This window comes from Dipodomys ordii, unplaced genomic scaffold, assembly GCF_000151885.1.
Source record: "Dipodomys ordii isolate 6190 unplaced genomic scaffold, Dord_2.0 Scaffold61, whole genome shotgun sequence".
NCBI classification, from domain to species: Eukaryota; Metazoa; Chordata; class Mammalia; order Rodentia; family Heteromyidae; genus Dipodomys; species Dipodomys ordii.
Window position 1 is genome coordinate 8,872,500 of NW_012267277.1, and position 18,984 is coordinate 8,891,483.

The 18,984-nt window shown below is 39.6% G+C and overlaps 1 protein-coding gene across 1 annotated transcript in view; it reads right to left on the minus strand.

The window, feature by feature from the left end:
* Tceanc2 (transcription elongation factor A (SII) N-terminal and central domain containing 2) overlaps positions 1-18,984 on the minus strand; it is a 50,952-nt gene that overhangs the window by 23,796 nt on the left and 8,172 nt on the right. Inside the window, exon 3 of the mRNA XM_013022234.1 lies at positions 1,114-1,255. Within this exon, the coding sequence (XP_012877688.1) occupies positions 1,114-1,255 (142 nt within the window). The remainder of the gene's footprint in view (positions 1-1,113; positions 1,256-18,984) is intronic.

The following is an 18,984-nucleotide window of genomic DNA, read 5'->3' on the forward strand; positions in this document are numbered from 1 at the left end:
GTGACCACAACCTATAAAGACAGGAAATCCAGCAGCAGATGGGAGAGTCTCCATGGCTATAATGATAGGGTTTTATGTTTTTTAAGCATCTAATTTTCTCCAATTCTGGTTTATATTACAGGGGTGCAACGCTAAAACTCTTGGGGGTCCTCCTGGGGATTCTACACAGCCCTTCCCAGCTGTTAGTGCCAGGGTGAAGCAGCTTTCTCTCCTCCTTCTCAGAACAAGAGGTCAGGGAAAGGCAGGCGAGGCCCTGGCTGCACTACTGAGGGCAAGAGCAGCAGCTGTGAATGATGCCCTGGGCTCTCTGGAGACTCAAGAGCAGCTTGAGGAACACATGTTGGTCCTCCCTTGCATATTATCCACAGTTGTGTACTGTACTAAAATGGCAATTCAATGTGCCTCACTTACCTTTGAAATACCTCCAAAGCTACAATAAATGATATGGTGGAAAGCAAATGTTGCTATCATCTTGCTTTACAATCCAGGCTTTTATTTCAACTCAAGACAGAAAAGCTAAGTTTCTTTCAAGATTAACTAAAATGTCACTTCTTCTACGATGTCTTTTATTTAATTCCTCAGATCTAAGTGATTGCTCATTCTTTAGAGACAGCATAACAATCGTCCACAGCAGAACAGTGCTCAGAAAATTATTTATGTGTTTATTTATAACCTACAGGATTTTACCCCTCCATCTGTCCACATTGTTGTCTCTGACCAAATCCTAAGTTTTCTGAGGTCTCTTCATTTTGCATACCACACTCAAAATTTTATGTGTCATGTAGATCATTGTTAGTTACCATTCCACAAAGTTAAATACCAAAAATTAATACAGGCATTTACAAACGTACAGAAATTTGACAGTAATTTTACATCTGATGAGTTTAATTTTAAAATTGAAGTTTGTACAATATATATTCTCAATTTTACTTTTCTTGTTATTTTTACTATCTTACAAAAGTATTGGCTCATGGCCAATGAACATTTCTAAAACAATGGTCTTCTCCCAGAGATAGTTTTAAAAGCCCTGATGAGGGGACACTACTTCAAGGAAGGTAGAAAGGGGGGAAAAGGAGACAAAATATAAGTATGTGTCAGAAAATTAGGCAATACCTATTCTCGTTGACTTTAACACTTCCCTTGAGGGTATCTTCTTCTTTAATTCTTGTAAGGCTTCAACTAGATTCTCTTTGGTTTGGTCAGGAAGCTCCAACATAGACTTCCATCTTTTTATGTCTTCTACAACCACAACTCTCTGAGAAAAAGAAAAGTCATTTGGAAAATGGAACATTTTCATTAGAAAGACATCTGCCTTCACCTGAGCTAATGGGGTTCCTATTGACATATGAATTATTGATTATGACCTGAACCAAAGCACAATGTGTCTGGATGGCCCCAAATGAGGGGTAATTGCTTAAAAGCAGGTCCTTGCTCACTGCAAATCAGGAAGAGTTGTATCTATTAGGAAAAGTGCAAGTTTTAATCTTACTATGTCAGACACTACTGGGCACTTAGCATTGAGAGGTAATATGGAAGAGAAAAAAAAAGAAAAATGATGTTGAGGTGAATCAACCTTATAGCTCACTTAAGAGAGTCTTAATTCATATTAAGAAAAAAACAAAGAAGTCATAAAGATATATTTATTTCAATAGTACAAAGCACCTTCAAATCTCCCAACTTCCCAGAGGGGAAAACTGAACTTTTCCATTTTTAAAGGAATTCTTTAAAACTTCAAACACATAGAAAACTATAGAGAGTAAGCCACAAGTTATAGTGGAAAAGGCTAATACTTTGCCATTTTCTGCAAAATATTATTAAAATTTAAGTCCCTTTACAGACCTCACCAAAGTAATTTCCTTCCTTCCCTTTCCAGAAACAACCATCTTAAAAGTTGGTATGCTCTTTCCCATTAAGAGTAAAATATTAGCAATTAAGGAATATGGGTAAAGAATAATAGAAAAGTTCTTTGTATTATGATGTAACTTCTCTATAGTTTTAAAGTTATTCCAGCTAAGAACTTTTACTAGTGGTGCTGGAATTTGAACTAAAGCCTTTGTGCTTTCTAGGGAAGTGCTCTACCACTTAGTAGAACCAAACCCAAACAGTTGCTAACCGCAACCAAAGGCAATGTGACAAGATACCATACTGAAGAAAAGTAGAAGAGGCAGAGACAGAGAGATACAAGTGGGGACCAGGGGTCCCAAGCCTCTCTGGCACTTAGGACCTGAGTCCCCACAAGCAAGCGTATTTGAGTTCACACAGGGAGGGTTATCATGGATACATGCAAAACATAAAGCATCTATATTAATATTACAATCAGAGCTAAAACAGAGTTTGTGAGAGACATTGGCTCCCTTATTCTTTTGAGACAGGAAGGAGACTGCAGCCCAGAGGAAGTCCAGACACGATGTCCACTTAGCTAGCCCAAGCTTATGCTCTAAAAGTCTTTCCTCCAGCCTACAAGGTCCCTAGCACAGCTGCCAAACTCCTAAGGAAAGTGGGGGAGGGGAGCACTCCAGTCTCTTCACCTTCTCCAGAGCTGTTTTAACCCTTCTATGGCCAGTGCTCAGCATTACGAGTGCTGTCTAGGTAGTTTCCAATCTCTCAAACCTTTTCCAGGATTCACAGCTCAGCTTCAGAGTTCCCTACATTTGTCCTCAACTAAGAACTTCATTAAAAGCACAAAGCAGAAGACAAAATTTAAAATTGCTTTTATAATCACAAAATAACAAATCTTGCTTTGGATCATTATTAGCCCCAGGGAGGTGGGCTGTTAGGAATTAAAAAGGGGCATGGGTTTCTGAGATCCTGGTAAGGTTTCTTGATCACATGCTGATGCATTCACATTGTAGAAGTTCCTCAAGATATATGCTTAGGTTTCTGTACACTTTTTTTTTTTTTTTTGGTCCTAATCCTGGGCCTGAGTACTATACTTGAGATTTTTTTGCTAAAGGCTAATACTCTACCAGTTGAGCCACAGCTCTAATTCTGGGTTTTTGGTGGTTGAGGTAAGAGTCTCATAGACTTTCCTGCCTGAGCTGACTTTGAATTATGATCCTCAGACCTCAGCCTCCTGAGTAGATAGGATTACAGGCATGAGCTACTTGTACCCAGCAATCTGTATACTTTTAAGTACACAATTTTGATATGAGTTTGGTAAAATGTACCCTCAATCAAGTCTCATCTCCTTCCCTTGGAGGGAAGTTTTTAGCCTAGAAGTCCATGCTGGGAGGAGGATATCTGACTCCCCTATTTCCTAGTCCTGCCCCCCCACCATTTTTTACCCCCACCTCTAGTGATCTTCAATGTTTGCTTTGGTTTCTAAGACCTCCAAGTTCAAAGCTGGGAAAAGGAACAGCTTTGCTTTCTGCTTCAATACTGCACTAATAAGGTTTGGGTGCTCTCTGAACTGACATATTTAAAGCTGACTCTCTTTTTCTTACAGGGTAGCTTTTGTAGTCCCTTGGAGAGCCCCCTACTGCTGAGAACTCACTGGCAAGTACCCATAACATGGGGTAATGCTTCTTCCAGCCAGCCACTTCTAAGTCCTTCCCTAAGTCTCCCATTTTGGCAACACACTTCACAGTGTGACTCTCTGTAGGGGTTTCAAAATCCTTCCAAGGATCCTGTGAACCTGGCTACCCTAATTCAACTCCAGGCCAGCAGTATTTTCTCCCATGATTGTCATTTTTGTAATGGTCTATTCCCACTGGCTTTTGCCAGTCGGTCTCTGTCTCTAAACTTTCCCAAGCGCAGGACCATGCCTGTGTTCACCAACCAGGAACTGAAATTAAGTTTCCCAAGTGAAACTAGTTACAGCATATGCTCCACCCAAAGCAACTCTTCTCTGTGGGCTTCATGAAACCTCACCCCTCTTTATAGCCTATAGTGGGTGGAAGGTTCAAAAACTGTTCTACATATACCATGCAGGTAGTCTAGAAGCTCAATTGGGAATATCATTTTCTATCTTATTACTTTGCTCACAACCTTCAGAGTTTCAATCAAAATGAGACAAAATGTACAACCCCGCCCCCCACAAACCTGAGACAATGTCCTTGCCTATGATCCACTACATTACAAAATAGTATTATTATTAGTGCTAAATCACATGAACAATAAAATCAAATAAGAGGAAATTTTCTTTTGGAAAGAGGTATAAATATTTTACTGTTCTCAGTGTATTTTCTTGATTCATCCAAATAGATATATATAATCCCAGTTAATCCACTTGGTTACATTGGAGAGTGTTTCATTATTTTTATATACACATAATTTAAGACCATGAAATCAATTCGCCTAATGGATACTGAAGAGTTCTTTCACCTGTATTTTCCTATTATGAACACTGCTTCAATGAACTCTTGACTGTGATACTGTTAGATATATTTTGTATAATTTCTTTTAGCCTTACTTTTGACTTTTCTGGATTATTATGGTTTAAATAGCCTATGGCTGTTTTATATTGCTTCTCCAGCTCCACCTCTATCTAATCTGAGGTTCTTCACCTTTTAATAGCATATTTAGTTTTATGTGTTTACTTGGTTGGTTGGTTTGGTGTTTCGAGACAGCTCTACTATGTAGACTAGACTGAACTGGGGGTTCTCTTGCCTCAGCCTGCAGAATGCTGAACTCATGGCTGTGTACCACCCTCCCTGGCTGAGTTTAAGCTTGTTTTGCCTTTTTAATTTGCAAGTTAGACATCATATTTGTTTCATTTTGGTGTTTTGCCTTACAATTTTAAACATGTATGTATTCTCAATAAAATCTGACCAGTCTTCTCCTCGTGACCCTCACCAAAAACTCTATTCAAACCTATTCATGACTTCTATTTAAAAAACTATTATAGACCTTTCCTTTCATATTTCTGTACTTTTCTCAGATTTACCTATTTCTCCCTTTAGCTATTAGCTTATTTCTTTTTAACCTGTTTCTGTACCATAAACAAATTTTCCCTCATTGGACAAGTTTTTTTGTTGTTTTGTTTTTTTTCCCCTGCTAAATCTGCTTGTTGTCTTTCCATATTACTCTATTCTTATGATTTCTATTTCTTTTTGGGGTTCTGTGAACATTGCAAACATGTTTAATGGCTCTTTAAGATTTTTTTAATCTCATTTTTTGGGGGAACAGAGAATCTATTACATCTAACTACTCATTGTCTCTCTAAGCAATTTATTGTCTTACAGAGTTTGTTAACTTTTTTGTTGGTGGTGGTGGTGGTGGTTGTGGGGGCTTGAACTCTGGTCTTAAATGCTGTCCCTGCACTCTTCAGTTCAAGGCAAGTGCTCTACTGGTTGAGCCACAGCACCACTTCTGGTTTTCTAGTGGTTTATTGGAGATAAGAATGTCACTTTCCTGCCATGGCTGGCTTTGAACTGAGATACCTGGATCTCAGCCACCTGAGTAGCTAGGATTATAGGTGTGAGCTACCGGCGCCTGGCTCCCAGAGTTTGTTAACTTTTTGCCAAGAGTTTTTTTTTTTTTAAGCGAATTATTTTTGATGGAGTCCTGAGTGCCCTAGGATGTACACAGCCTTGTACTTGTTAGACAGGTAATCTATCTTCTTGAGCTATGCCCTGCTCCTTTTTGCCTAAGTTATCCTTCAAATAGGGCCTCATGTTTATATACAGATCAGCCTGGATCACAGTCCTCTTACTTATGCTTCCCACATAGCTGGGATGAAAGACATGTGCCATTGTACCTAACTTCTTATTGGCTGAAAAGGGGTCTCATGAACATTTTGTCTGGACTGAACCACAATCCTCCCAAAAGACATCTTGTTAAGACAGCTATGAGCCATCACATTCAACCTTTGGCCATACTGTATGTTAATTGTTAGGTAGTATAAATTTAATGTATGGTAATAAGTATGTGGTTCTAATGTGTGACAGTCAACTCTTTTTCCACACAAGACCTTGAGAAAATTGCCCTCTTCATATTGCTTTCTTGAAATAGTGGATGGAATTTTTCTAGTTCACCTATCACAAACATGGTACCTGTTCTGGCTCTCAGATTCAGGTGTGTGTCAGTTCCAGTTCCCATCACATTAGCCTGAGGCCTTATCTCCTGCCCCTTAAAATATCAAGTCCCTCAGTATTGCATCAATATTCCCAGTTGCAGATCTGGCTTTGTTTCCTCTTCCTGGCTGGCACTTGAGGATTTTTTGCTTTCAAACTCAGCTCAGACTTTTTTTTTTTTTTTTTTTGGTGCTAGGGCTTGAACTCAGGACCTGGGTGCTACCCCTGAGCTTTTTTTGCTCAAAGCTAGCACTCTACCACTTGAGCCACAGCTCCACTTCCAGCTGGAGATAAGAGTCTCACAAACTTTCCTGCCCAGGCTAGGTTCAAACCACAAAACTCAGATTACAAGCATGAACCACTGGTACCTGGCTAGTAGAGACTTTTATATAACATTTCTACATGGTTGTAACTGAGTTAGAGATGCCATATCAGATCATATTAATTGGAACTACAGAAGTCCAAACTCTTTAGTATGATATAGAAGACCTATGACTTGGCTCTGACAATCCTTTTTGGTCTCATCTTTTTGCTCTTAAACGGGAACTACCTAAATGAGTCACTGCATTTCAGACCCTTTGCCTACACATGCCCTTTGCTCTGCCTGATAACTATCTGTTTTTTTAAGACTCTTTATAAAAATCACCTCTGCTAGCTTTTTTTGCCTCTCTCCTACCACATTTGACCAATTTGCCTTTTGAGTCCTTTTACAACCTGTATAGGCTCCTTGCTATTGCTACATCTATGTTTTCTGCATTTACTAACCAACCCAACTATCTTTCCCACCAGACTGAGTAACTCAAGAGTAGGTTCAATCAGTTATGTGCCTATTTATTTTCTGTGCTCAACATAGAATAAGTGTATCTGATTCAAACTATTTTTTGTGTGCCAGTCCTGGGGCTTGAACTCAGGGACTGGGCATTGTTCCTACACTTTAGTGCTCAAGGTTAAGTGCTCTACCACTTTGAGTCACAGCTCATCTTCCAGCTTTTGATGGTTTATTGGAGTCTCACAGCCTTTCCTGCCCAAACTGGCTTTGAACCATGATCCTCAGATCTCAGCCCCTTAGTAGCTAGGATTACAGGTACAGTGGCTCAGCTACCAGCATCTCACTTGAACTAAATTATAGTTTTCAGAGCTGAAATTTTAGGACAGAAAAAGTCAGAGAACAAAAGAAATCCATTTTCTATCAAAGAATACCTCCCTGCCAGATACCGGTAATCACACCTGTAATCCTAGCTACTGAGGAGGCTGAGATCTGAGGATCAGGGTTCAAAGCCTGCAAGAGCAGGAAAATCCATGAGACTTATCTCCAATTAACCACCAGAAAACTGGAAGTGGCGCTGTGGCTCAAGCAGTAAGAGCACTAGCCTTGAACTGAAGAGTGCAGGGATAGCGCCCAAGCCCAGAGTTCAAGCCCCGACAAAAAAGGAAAAAAAAAAAAAACAAAAAAAAAACGAAAGAAAAAAGAAAAAAAAGAATACCTCTTTGTAGCTGCCTAAATATGGGCCTGAAAACCAGTATTTCAAATCTTACACAAATCATTTCGGAAATGAAAGAACATAAGGCAAATGGACACAAATTGTCAATGCTGGGAACTAAAATGAGTAGAAAAAGTTATCTACAGAAAGAAGACATACCTTTCATCTGGTCTTATACTTGGGGGTACCTAGAATATCAGGTTTCACAAAAACACAGATCAAAGTGGTACAGTGCCATGACTGACCTCCCCATCTTCCAAAAAATAATCAGGGAAAACAATCCACTCATAAGTAATAATATGATACTATTCCACTATGGGGGTAGGACAGGAGACAACACATTCAATCCTATGACGGAAAAAAGGTTCATAGAACAGTCAGAAGTGCTGAACCTGGAAGAACTGTCCACCTAAAAGAATCAGCATATTCTAGGATCCTTTTTATTTTTGTGGTATTGAGATTTGAACTCAGGGTACTGAACTTAGGAGGCAGGCCCTCTGCCATTCAAGCTACATCTCCAATCCTTTGTACTTTACTTGTTTTTCAGACAGCCTCATGTTTTTGCCTGGGCCAGCCTAGACTGCAATCTTCCTACCTAAGGCCTCTTCATAGCTGCGATTACAAACACAAGCCACCACACAGCTTTTTTAGTTGAGATAGGGTCTTGCTAAATTTTTGCCTGGCTGTCCTTGAATCATGATCCTTACCCAAGAAGCTGAGATTACAGGCATAACCCTTTATTCTAGGACATCTTTAAAAAAAAAAATCAACCAGAAAAAAAGATCACTTCTAGACTGGCATGGTAGGACATATCTGAAATCTAGTACTCATAAAGTTGAGGTACAAGGATCCTAACCTAAGTTCAATATACACTGTGCTAAAAAGTGATACTTTGACTCTAAAATTTAAAAAAAAAATCACTTCCCCTTTAAGGAATAAGAACAGATTAACCGAATTAACCTTTACCATTTAAATGTACTCTACTTGAGCTCTATTGAGATCACTTTTATTGACTGTGATAAGGCTACACGGAATTACTTGTAATGCACTGATAACAGAAGTACAATGGTCCTAATAGTCTAAGATCCCTTACATCTCAGCCTGGCAGTCAGAAATCTACATTTTGTGGGGGTAAGTTTGAGCATAGTGCATGCATGCATGTATGTGTATAAATGTCACAATTGCCCCACCTTGTACAATCAATATATGCTGATAATAAATCTTAAAAATAAGTCTCCAGGGCTGGGAAGATGGCTCAGTGGTAGAGTGCTTGCCTTGCATGCATGAGGCCCTGGGTTCGATTCCACATAAGCAGAAAATGCTGGAAGTGAGGCTATGGCTCAAGTGGTAAAGCGCTAGCATTAGCTGAAGAGCTGAGGGACAGCACCCAGGCCCAGAGTTCAGGCCCCATGACCGACAAAAAAAATAAAAAATAAAATAAATCTCTATCTTTTTTCGTTCTTTATCGGACAGAGTATTGATTTAGATTACTAATTCAAGTCCAAACTATGCCAGTATAAGCTGCATGACTTTAGTCAGGTTACTTAATCTCTTATTCTTCAGCTATAAAATGTCCATAACAAACTCATGTATTTCATAGCTATTATTAAGATTGAGTTAATATATATGAGCATGATGGTTCACACCTATAATCCTAGTACTTGAGAGGTTAAAGCAGAATGACTATGGGTTTGAGGCCAGCCTGGGGTGATATACACATACAAAAACACACATACAATTGAAGAGTTAAGACATGTGAAGCACTAGCACATGCCTTCCTTGTCCATAGAACTGGACTCAGTGTTAGTAGCAATCATTACTGCCTCCATTATCATTATCATTATCAGTTTGAGTTTTACTACATAAGCCTCTCCTTTTTTGTAAACAAGGAAATTTTTACTGCATGTCAGCTTTTATAAAAACGCATTTATTTAGTTAGCCCTCACAAAAATTCTTCAGGTAGCCAGGCTCTAATGGCTCACGCTTGTACTCCTAGCTATTCAGGAGGTTGAGATCTGAGGATCACAGTTCAAAGCCAGCCCAAGTAGAAATGTCTGTGAGACTCTTAATCTCCAATTAATCACCAGAAAACCAGAAGTGGTGCTGTGATCCAAAATGGTAGAGTGCTAGCCTTGAGTAAAAAAGCTCAGGAAGAGCACCCAAACCTTGAGTTCAAGCCTCACATCTGACCAAAAAAAAAATTCAGGTAAGGTATATGAGGTATCATTCCTGATACTCATGAGGAAAACACAGCTTTAACAGTCAGTAGATTCGTGGCATTAAAACACAATGCTAAGCATAGTATGGTGATACAGGCCTATAATCCCATTAGTTGGGTGGTTGATGCAGGAGGATTATGGGTCTGAGGCTACCCTGAGATTCATGGAAAGACCCTGTCTGAAAACAAATAAACCAAAAACCAAACCCAAACATAGTGAGAATGAGTAACTTAAATGTATACATTCAATACAATTTGGTTTTGTTTGCATGTATGTGTGTGTGTATGTGTTGGAATTTGAACTTAAATTCAGTATAGTGTTTTATGTTTTTTTTTGGGGGGGGGCAGTCTTGGGGCTTGAACTCAGGGCCTGGGCGTTGTCTCTGAACATTTTCACTCAAGGCCAGCACTCTACTACTTTGAGTCACAGAGCCACTTTGAGTCACAGAGCCACTTCTGGTTTTCTAAGGGTTAACTGGAGACCAGAGTTTCATGGCCATGCCTGCCTGGGCTGGCTTTGAACAGTGATCCTCAGATCTCAGCCTCCTGAGTAACTAGAATTATAGGTGTGAGCCACTGGTACCCTGGATTTTTTTTTCTTATGCTGGAGTTCTACCACTTGAGAAGTGCCTCCAGTCTGGCATTTTGCTAGTTAACTAAAGATAAGAGTATCTCAGATTTTCCCGTGCAGGTTGGTTTTGAACAATGATAATCAAATCTCAGCCTCCTGAGTAGTTAGGATTACAGGTGCCTAACACAACTTGCCACTATATACATAAGTAAAAAGTTAACAGAACAGCAAGTACTACTCATCAAATGGTATGTTATAGCTTTTCTGCTACCTAACCAAACCGCCACACAGCCTCTGACCACTAATTCCCTGAGCTCTCTTCTCTCTACTGTCTACATGACAATTCTGCAATAAATTACAATAATTTGCTGGTGGTTCATGCCTGTAATCCTACCTATTCAAGAGACTGAGATCTCAGGATCACAGCTCAATGCCAGCTGGGCAAGAAGGGCCATGAAACCCCATCTCCAATTAACCACCATAAAACCAGAAGTGGTACTGTGGCTCAAAGTGGTGGAGCACTAATCTTGAGCAAAAGAAACTCTGGAACAGCACACAGGCCCTGAGTTCAAGCCCCATGACCAACAAAAAATAAATAACAACAATTTGTATCATTATTAATTTCTTGTATTCAGATCCTTTGCAGGAAGTCCCAACAGGTCTTAAACTTTGATCTTTAATTTCTCCTATGTTCCCTATAGGACTTAGCATAATTCTGGGCACAGAGCTGTATCAAAGTAATATGTGTATGTGTGTGTGTGTGTATATATATATATCATATATATATTCTTTATACATATATATATATACAGAGAGAGAGAGAGAGGGAGAATAGTTTACTATCAAAACACCAAGGGTAGGTGCAGTGGCTCACACCTATAATACTTGCAACTTGGAAGGCTAAGATCAAGAAATCATGGTTCAAGGTCAGCCTAGGCAAAAAAAATGTCAAATCCCTTCTTGACCAATAACTGGGTCTAGTGGCACACAAACACAATTGTACACCAGCTATGTGGGAGGCTTAAATTTGGAACTCTGTAGCTCTAGGCCAGCCAGGGCAAAAAAAAATCTTGTGAGATTTCATCTGAACAGAAAGAAGCTGAGTGTGGTGTTATACATCTGTCATCTTAGCTACCTCAGAATACTGTCTAGACTCAGGCCTGGAAATAAAGTGAGACCTTAAACTCAAATGGTATAAAAAAGGGCTGGAGGCCTGGCTTAGCTTGAGATCCTGAGTTCAAACCAAAGAAACACACACAAAAAATTAAATGTACATGCCAAAATAAGGGGTGATACTGTTTATTCAATAATTTCACTTACAATGTAGCAGGCACTACATTAAGTTCTGGAGCAGAATTAGAACATAATAAGATACTATAGTCCCAGGCCTCAGGAGCCTATAGTGGATCTCAGACAGCTACAGGTAATCAAATTATTATCATACAGTAAGATAAGTGCTATTTCAGATATTTGTATTAAATGTTAAGACAATAGTGAAGAGGGAAGGATTCAGTCCCCACAAAGAACCCAGAAGGTATTTCAAAATTCACTAACTTATATGTGCCAGGTACTGCTTAAGTCTAGGACACAGATGTAAATACTCAAGGGTCTCTATACCCATGGTCATATAATAGTCTAGGATTCCGAGGTGAAGTGGTTCTGGTAGGTTGACAAATGTGTAAGAAAGCTCTCTATAAAAAGAAAGAGAAAGGCTTTTCAGGAAAAGTGATCAAAAGAATCCTCAGGACAAACAACAACAACAAAATAATCTAGTTTACATAGTAAAAAATGGGATATAACCAGAATGCTTTCACATAAATAGGGAGCAACAAGGATAAAGCATATTTGGGCAGAATAGGAGAGGCCTCAAATCCCATGCCAAAGCTTTGATTTTCATTTGGTCATTTAGAAAAATATATTGTGGCCTATTGTGTGCCAAGTTTTATGCCAGGTACAAGGAACACAAAACCATTAAGGTACAGTTTTTCAGGAAGCCCAGTCATATTTAAAAAAAACTGTAATGAAGTATAAATTGGTGTAATGTGAGGGAAATGTTTATGATATTAGGATGGCTCAGGGAAGGACCAGCCTCAGGTTAGACTGGCTGTATTTCAGAGAGAAGAGTAGTGTGGCTTCATAGACTCTTGAACTAGGTCATGGGTGATAAACAGGATTTCATAAAGCAATGTTAACAACAGTGATAGCAAATACTTACATAGTACTTGGCATGTACCAGAACATTTTATAAATATTGCTTCATTTAAACCTCATAGCACATTATAAAACAGGTGTTATTAGTCTCATTTTATAGAGGACTCAGAGAAGTAAAATAACTTACCCAAGGTCATGAAGGCAGAATTGGATTTTAACACAAACAGTTTTGGCTCATGTTAAAATTAAGAACTCAGGGTCTGTGTTCTAAAGTACTAGTGATTTTACCTTCATGGCATTAAGTAGGGTAAGGGCACTCATGACAACAGGATCCTATCTGGAAGTTACAGATATATCAAAGGGAACCTGATAGGGAATGTAGTTCACTGGTAGAGCAACTGTTAGCATGCAAGAGGCCCTGAGTTTGATCTCCAGCACTGCCCACTTATTTCCTCCCTTTGTCCCACAAATAAAAAGAACATAATCATCTTTGTTGAATTCCAAGTTGCTGATAATTGGTGGAGCATAAATAATAAGATTAGGAGGAGATGATACAGGCAGGTGACAGGTAGGAGAAGGTACAGGGTGCCTTATGGTAACATGTGGTCTTAATTGACAAGAAGAAATTACCAAATGACTAGGCATGGAGGTAATCAAAGTAGATTTTCTTTTTTTTTTTTTGTCCGTCGTGGGGCTTGAACTATGGGCCTGGGCACTGTCCTCAGCTCTACAGCTCAAGGTCAATGCTCAACCACTTGAGCTACTTCTGGTTTTCTGAATGGCTTATTGGAGATAAGAGTCTCATGGCCTTTCCTACCCCAGCTGGCTTTGAACCACGAACCTCAGATCTCAGAACTCAGCCTCCGGAGTAGTTAGGATTACAGGTGTGAGCAACCACGCCTGGCTCAGAGTAGATTTTATTTTATGACTGAGACAAACTTCTCCAGCACAAACATGGAGAAGAGACCAACAGGGGATGCCAAGGTCAGGGAGACAAAATAGCAGACTACAGACAGCTGAAAAACCTGAATGTGTACTATGAAGTCACAGTACTGAAAGACTAGGAGAAACTTTAAAGATCCTCTAGCATTCATTAGGTCTCAACCAAGGGTTGCTTGGAAATGAAGGAACCTCAATGGGAGGTGCTATTTACATTTAGTCAGGATGTTAAACATCCTATAATTTCAGGATAGCTTCAGTAATTTAGGATTCTCTTGCTCCAAATGACAATTGTACCATTTGTAGATATACTACAGTAGCTCAACCTCCACATTTTGAGAAGAGAATGTCTTGTTTAAGATTACCAGTTTCACAGTTGGACCTTGAGTCTAGGGCTTCTGTTCATAGCTAATTAATGCTTTCTAAATGGATCTATAAACCCGCTGGGGGGCCAAGGGCTCATGCCTGTAATCCTAGCTACTAAGGAGGCTGAGATCTGAGGATCACGGTTCAAAGCCAGCCCAGACATGAAAGGCTGTAAGACTCTTATCTCCAATAAACCACTCAGAAAACCAGAAGTGTCTCAAATGGCAGCCTGCTAGCCTTGAGCTGGAGAGCTGAGGAACAGGGCCAGGCCCAGAGTTCAAGCCTCATAACCAAAAAAAAAGGATCTGTAAACCTGTGAGCTGTCCAAAAAAGGAGTCTCACAGTATTTAAATCAAGTCCTCAGGATACTACATTGCTATCAAGGCTTTGGCACATTGTTTCTAACCCCACATCCTCTTTCACTGTCAGAGATTTAGATTGGAGGTACAGGTTTGATAGTCTTCTTCCATAGAAAGCCTTGAGATGGAAAAGACCCCCAGGCCAAATACTTTATGGACTACTGGGTGACAGAATACTGCAATGTGCAAAAGTTAGAAATCTAGTGAAGAAACAGGAATCAATAAAATGAAACTGAGTCAGACATATGGGATAAGTAGCTCAAGATAAAAAAGACTAACTGCAAGTTGTTTGTGTTTAGATAATAATTACTGAATCATTTATAATGTATCCATGTTAACTGATTCTGCATATATATATATATTTTATATATATATATATATATATGTATACACACTGCTTCTTCAATGCGAACAAAAATCAAAAGCATAAGGAATATGAAGAAACAAGACAACATGATTTCCAAAATTCAACAACTTTGTAACAAACACTACTGACAGTGAGGGAAATAAAAATCACAATTTTATTTTATTTTTTATTTTTTTGGATCCGGTCATGGGGCCTGAACTCTGGGCCTGGGCACTGTCCCTCAGCTCTTCAGCTCAAGGCTAGCACTCTACCTCTTGAGCCACAGCGCCACTTCCGGCTTTTTTCTTTTTTTGCTTATGTGGTGCTGAGGAATCCAACCCAGGGCCTCATGCATGCAAGGCAAGCGCTCTACCACTGAGCCACCTTCCCAGCCCAAAAATCACAATTTTAAAAAGTGATTATAAGAATGATCAGTAAAGGGACTGGGAAGGTGGCTCAGTGGTAGAGCGCTTGCCTTGCATGCATGAGGCCCTGGGTTCGATTCCACATAAGCAAAAAGAAAAAAGCCAGAAGTGGTGCTGTGGCTCAAGTGGTACAGCACTAGCCTTGAGCTGAAGAGCTGAGGGACAGCGCCCAGGCCCAGAGTTCCGGCCCCATGACCGGACCCCCCAAAAAAAAAAAAAAAAAAAAAGAATGATCAGTAAAGACTACGCACCAGTGCTCATATCTGTAATACTAGCCACTTAAGAGGCTGAGATCTAAGGATTGCAGTTTGAGGCCACCCTTGGCAGGAGCTAGACTCTTATTAGCCATCAAAAAAAGCAGGAAATCAAACTGTGGCTTAAGTTGTACAGCACTATCCTTGAGCAAAACAGCTCAGGGTCAGCACCCAGGCCCTTAGTGCCTCAGGACCAACACACACCACACACACACACACACACACAATCATGAATAACATGCCTGAATTCACACACACACACACACACACACACACAATCATGAATAACATGCCTGAATTCCAAAAAACTCAAAAAACTAAACAAAACAAAGAAGACACAGTAAGATATAATAGAAGAATTCAATAAAGATAAGAGAAATTCTGGGAAAGAAATCAAATTGAAATTATGGAAACAAAAAGCTCAATAAGCCAAACGAAAACTCAGTTAAAAGCCTTTCCAGTTTGGGTGCTGGTGGCTCACACCTGTAATCTTAGGAGGTTGAGACCTGGGGATCACAGCTTGAAGGCAGTCTGGGCAAAAAAGTTCTGTGAAATTTATTGCCAATTATGTATGGCTCAAGTAGTACGTAGAATGCCAGCCTTGAGTAAAAAAGCCAAGCAAAAACATGATGCCCTGAGTTCAAGTCCCAAACTGGCACTAAATTAATTACTTAAATAAAAATCACACACATCTCCAGAAGCTAGAACAAATAAAAGACAGAATATCAGGGTTTGAAGACCAGGTAGATAGATTAGAGCATGCAGACAAAGATAAGAAATATAAAAACTAAAGAAGTATGAATAGAATATGAAAGACCTCCGGCTTACTATTGGAAGACTGAACTTACAAATCATAGGTATATCAGAAAGAAAACAGGCACAAGTCATAGGCATAGAAAACACCAAATAAAGGATAGCAGAAAACTTAAATCTTAATATGGTAGTCATCCAGGTACAAGAATTTGAGCTTTTAGAGCTCAAAAAAAGATCAGAAAAGAACCTCTCCAAGACATATTATAGTTAAAACATTTAGGCATACAGAATAAGAAAAGAACATTGAGGGGTTGGAGAGTTAACTCAGTGAAAGAATACTGAGTTGTGTCCTCAGCTCTGAAAAACAACAACAACAACAAAACACTGGAAACTGCAAAAGAAATATGCCAAATACTCCTATCAGAATAAAAGCAGATTTCTCAACAGAAACTTTAAAAGCAAGAATGGCATGGAATAATGTATTTCAAACCCTGAAAGAAAATAAATGCCAATCTAGATTACTATACCCAGTAATGCTACCTTTTGTAATTAAAGCAGAAATAAAAACCTCCTATTAAGGCTGGGAATGCGATTTACTGGTAGAGTGCTTGCCCTGCATGCATGAAGCCCTGGGTTTGATTTCTCAGTATGACATACACAGAAAAAGCTGGTTGTAGTGCTGTGGCTCAAGTGGTAGAGTGCTAGCCTTGAGCAAAAAGAAGCTCAGAGACAATGCACAGGCCCGGAGTTCAAGCCCCACGTCTGGCAAAAAACAATAACAAAAAACAACAACCTTCTATTAGAAACAAAAACTAGTCAGTAGCCACTGACTCATGTCTGTAATCCCAGCTACCCAGGTGACTGAGATGTGAAGATAAGATTCAAAACCAGCCCAAGCAAGAAAGCCTATGAGATTCTTAGGTCTAATTAACCAGCATAAAGTCAGAAGCAAAGCTGTGTGGCTCAAGTGGTAGAGTGTTAGCACTGAAAGAAAAAGCTAAAGACAGTGCTCAGGCCCTGAGTTCAAGCCATAGGACAAACAAAAAGAAAGGAAAGAAGAAAGAAAGAGAAAAGAAAAGATCAAAGAAATGCATGACCACTAAACTAATGTTGCAGAAGATACTTAAAGGTAACTCCAGCCAGAACTATATGGGAAGGACAATCTCAATAGGCAAGCAGATAAGTTAATGAGTAGGAATAATCAAACAAAAAATAACAAACTGGCTGGTGGTTCATGCCTGTCATCTTAGCTACTCAGGAGGCTGAGATCTGAGGATCACAGTTCAAAGCCAACCTAGACAGAAAGTACATAAAACTCTTACCTCCAATTAACCACCTAAAAACTGGAAGTGAAGCTGTGGCTCAAATGGTAGAGCACAAATCTTGAGCACAGCACCCCGGCCTTGATTTCTAGCCCAAGAATTGGCATACACATACACATACACACACACACACACACACACACACACACACACACACACACACATATCTGGCAGAAATTATTAAATACCTTTCAATAATAATTGAATGATAATGGTCTCAATTCTCCAATCAAAATTCAGACTGGCAAACTGGACTAAAAAACAAGACCCAATCATTTGTTGCTTATAAGAAATGTACCTAGCCAGGTGCTGGTGGCTCATCTATAATCCTAGCTACTCAGGAGACTGAGATCTGAGGGTCAGGCAGGAAAGTTTGTGAGACTCTTATCTCCAATAAACCACAGAAAATTGGAAGTGGTGCTGTAGCTCAAGTGGCACAGTGCTAGCCTTGAGCTGAAGAGCTCAGGGACAGCACCCAGGCCCCAAGTTCAAGCCCCATGACCACCACCAACAACAACAAAAAGAAATGTATCTAATTCGCAAAGACAAACCCAGTTTTAAAGGGATAGGATAGAAAAAGATTATCCCAGCAGATGGATCCAAAGACAAACATGAGTAGTTATACACGTATTCAACAAAGCAGACTTCAGGCTAAAATTAGAAGAGACAAAAAAAAAAGTCACTTCATAAAGAGAACAATCTATCAGGAGGACATAACAATTGTAAGCATACAGACATACTGGATTTCATAAAACACACATTCCTGGCCACAAAAGCACCAATAGAAGCCAGGTACAGTGGCTCATGCCTGTAATGTTAGCCACTCAGGAGGCAGAGATCAAGACTGCCAGGTCAACCAGGGCCAACAGCAAGAGTCCACCTCAAATCAATTAAAAAGTGCAGTGACATGTGCCAGTCAAACCAGCTAGATGGGGAGCATAACAGCCGGATTACACTCTAGCAGAGCTTAGACATAAAAACAAAACCCTACTGGAAAAATAAGGCAAAAGGGCTGGGTAAATGGTTCAAATGGTAGATTTCTTTATTGGCCAACTCAAAGCCCTGAGTTCAAACCCCAGTATTAGCAAGAGAAAGAAAAGTACAGATTGATTTCCAACATAATAATAGTGAATGACTTTAATACTATATCCTTTATTAATAGATTGGTCACTCAGAACCACCCCACCCCCCAAAAAAAAACAAGGAAACATCAGAATCAAGCAAAACTATCTTTCTCAGTCCATGGAACTGTCTCCAAAATAGATCATATATTGAGACATAAATCAAGTTTTAACAAGTACCAGAAAATTGACACAACTTGCATTTTATCAGAGCACAATGGAATAAAAGTAGAAATCAATAACAAGAAAAGTTACAGAAAATATTTAAACACATCAAGACTTTTATATATACTTCTAGTTTATGGTTGGGTTTTGTTGGGTTTTTTTAATTCTTTTTTTAAAGCCCATGATTCTTTGGGAAGTGATACAAGATTGGTAGCCAGGAGTCAGGCGGCAATTCCCAAAATCTCCGCTTGGCCCACCCCCATTCACTTTTGGTACCTACATATGAAATGTTCACTTCCAAAAAATGGGGTAAACGTATTAGAGGCTTTTTTTGTAATCACAGCCCCCTTTCCCAAGAGTTTCTAACTGCCAGGATGAGAGAATGAATGCTCTCATGAGCGTATTTTTCTTTTTTTTTTGTCGGTCGTGGGGCTTGAACTCTGGGCCTGGGCACTGTCCTTCAGCTCTTCAGCTCAAGGCGAGCACTCTACCACTTGAG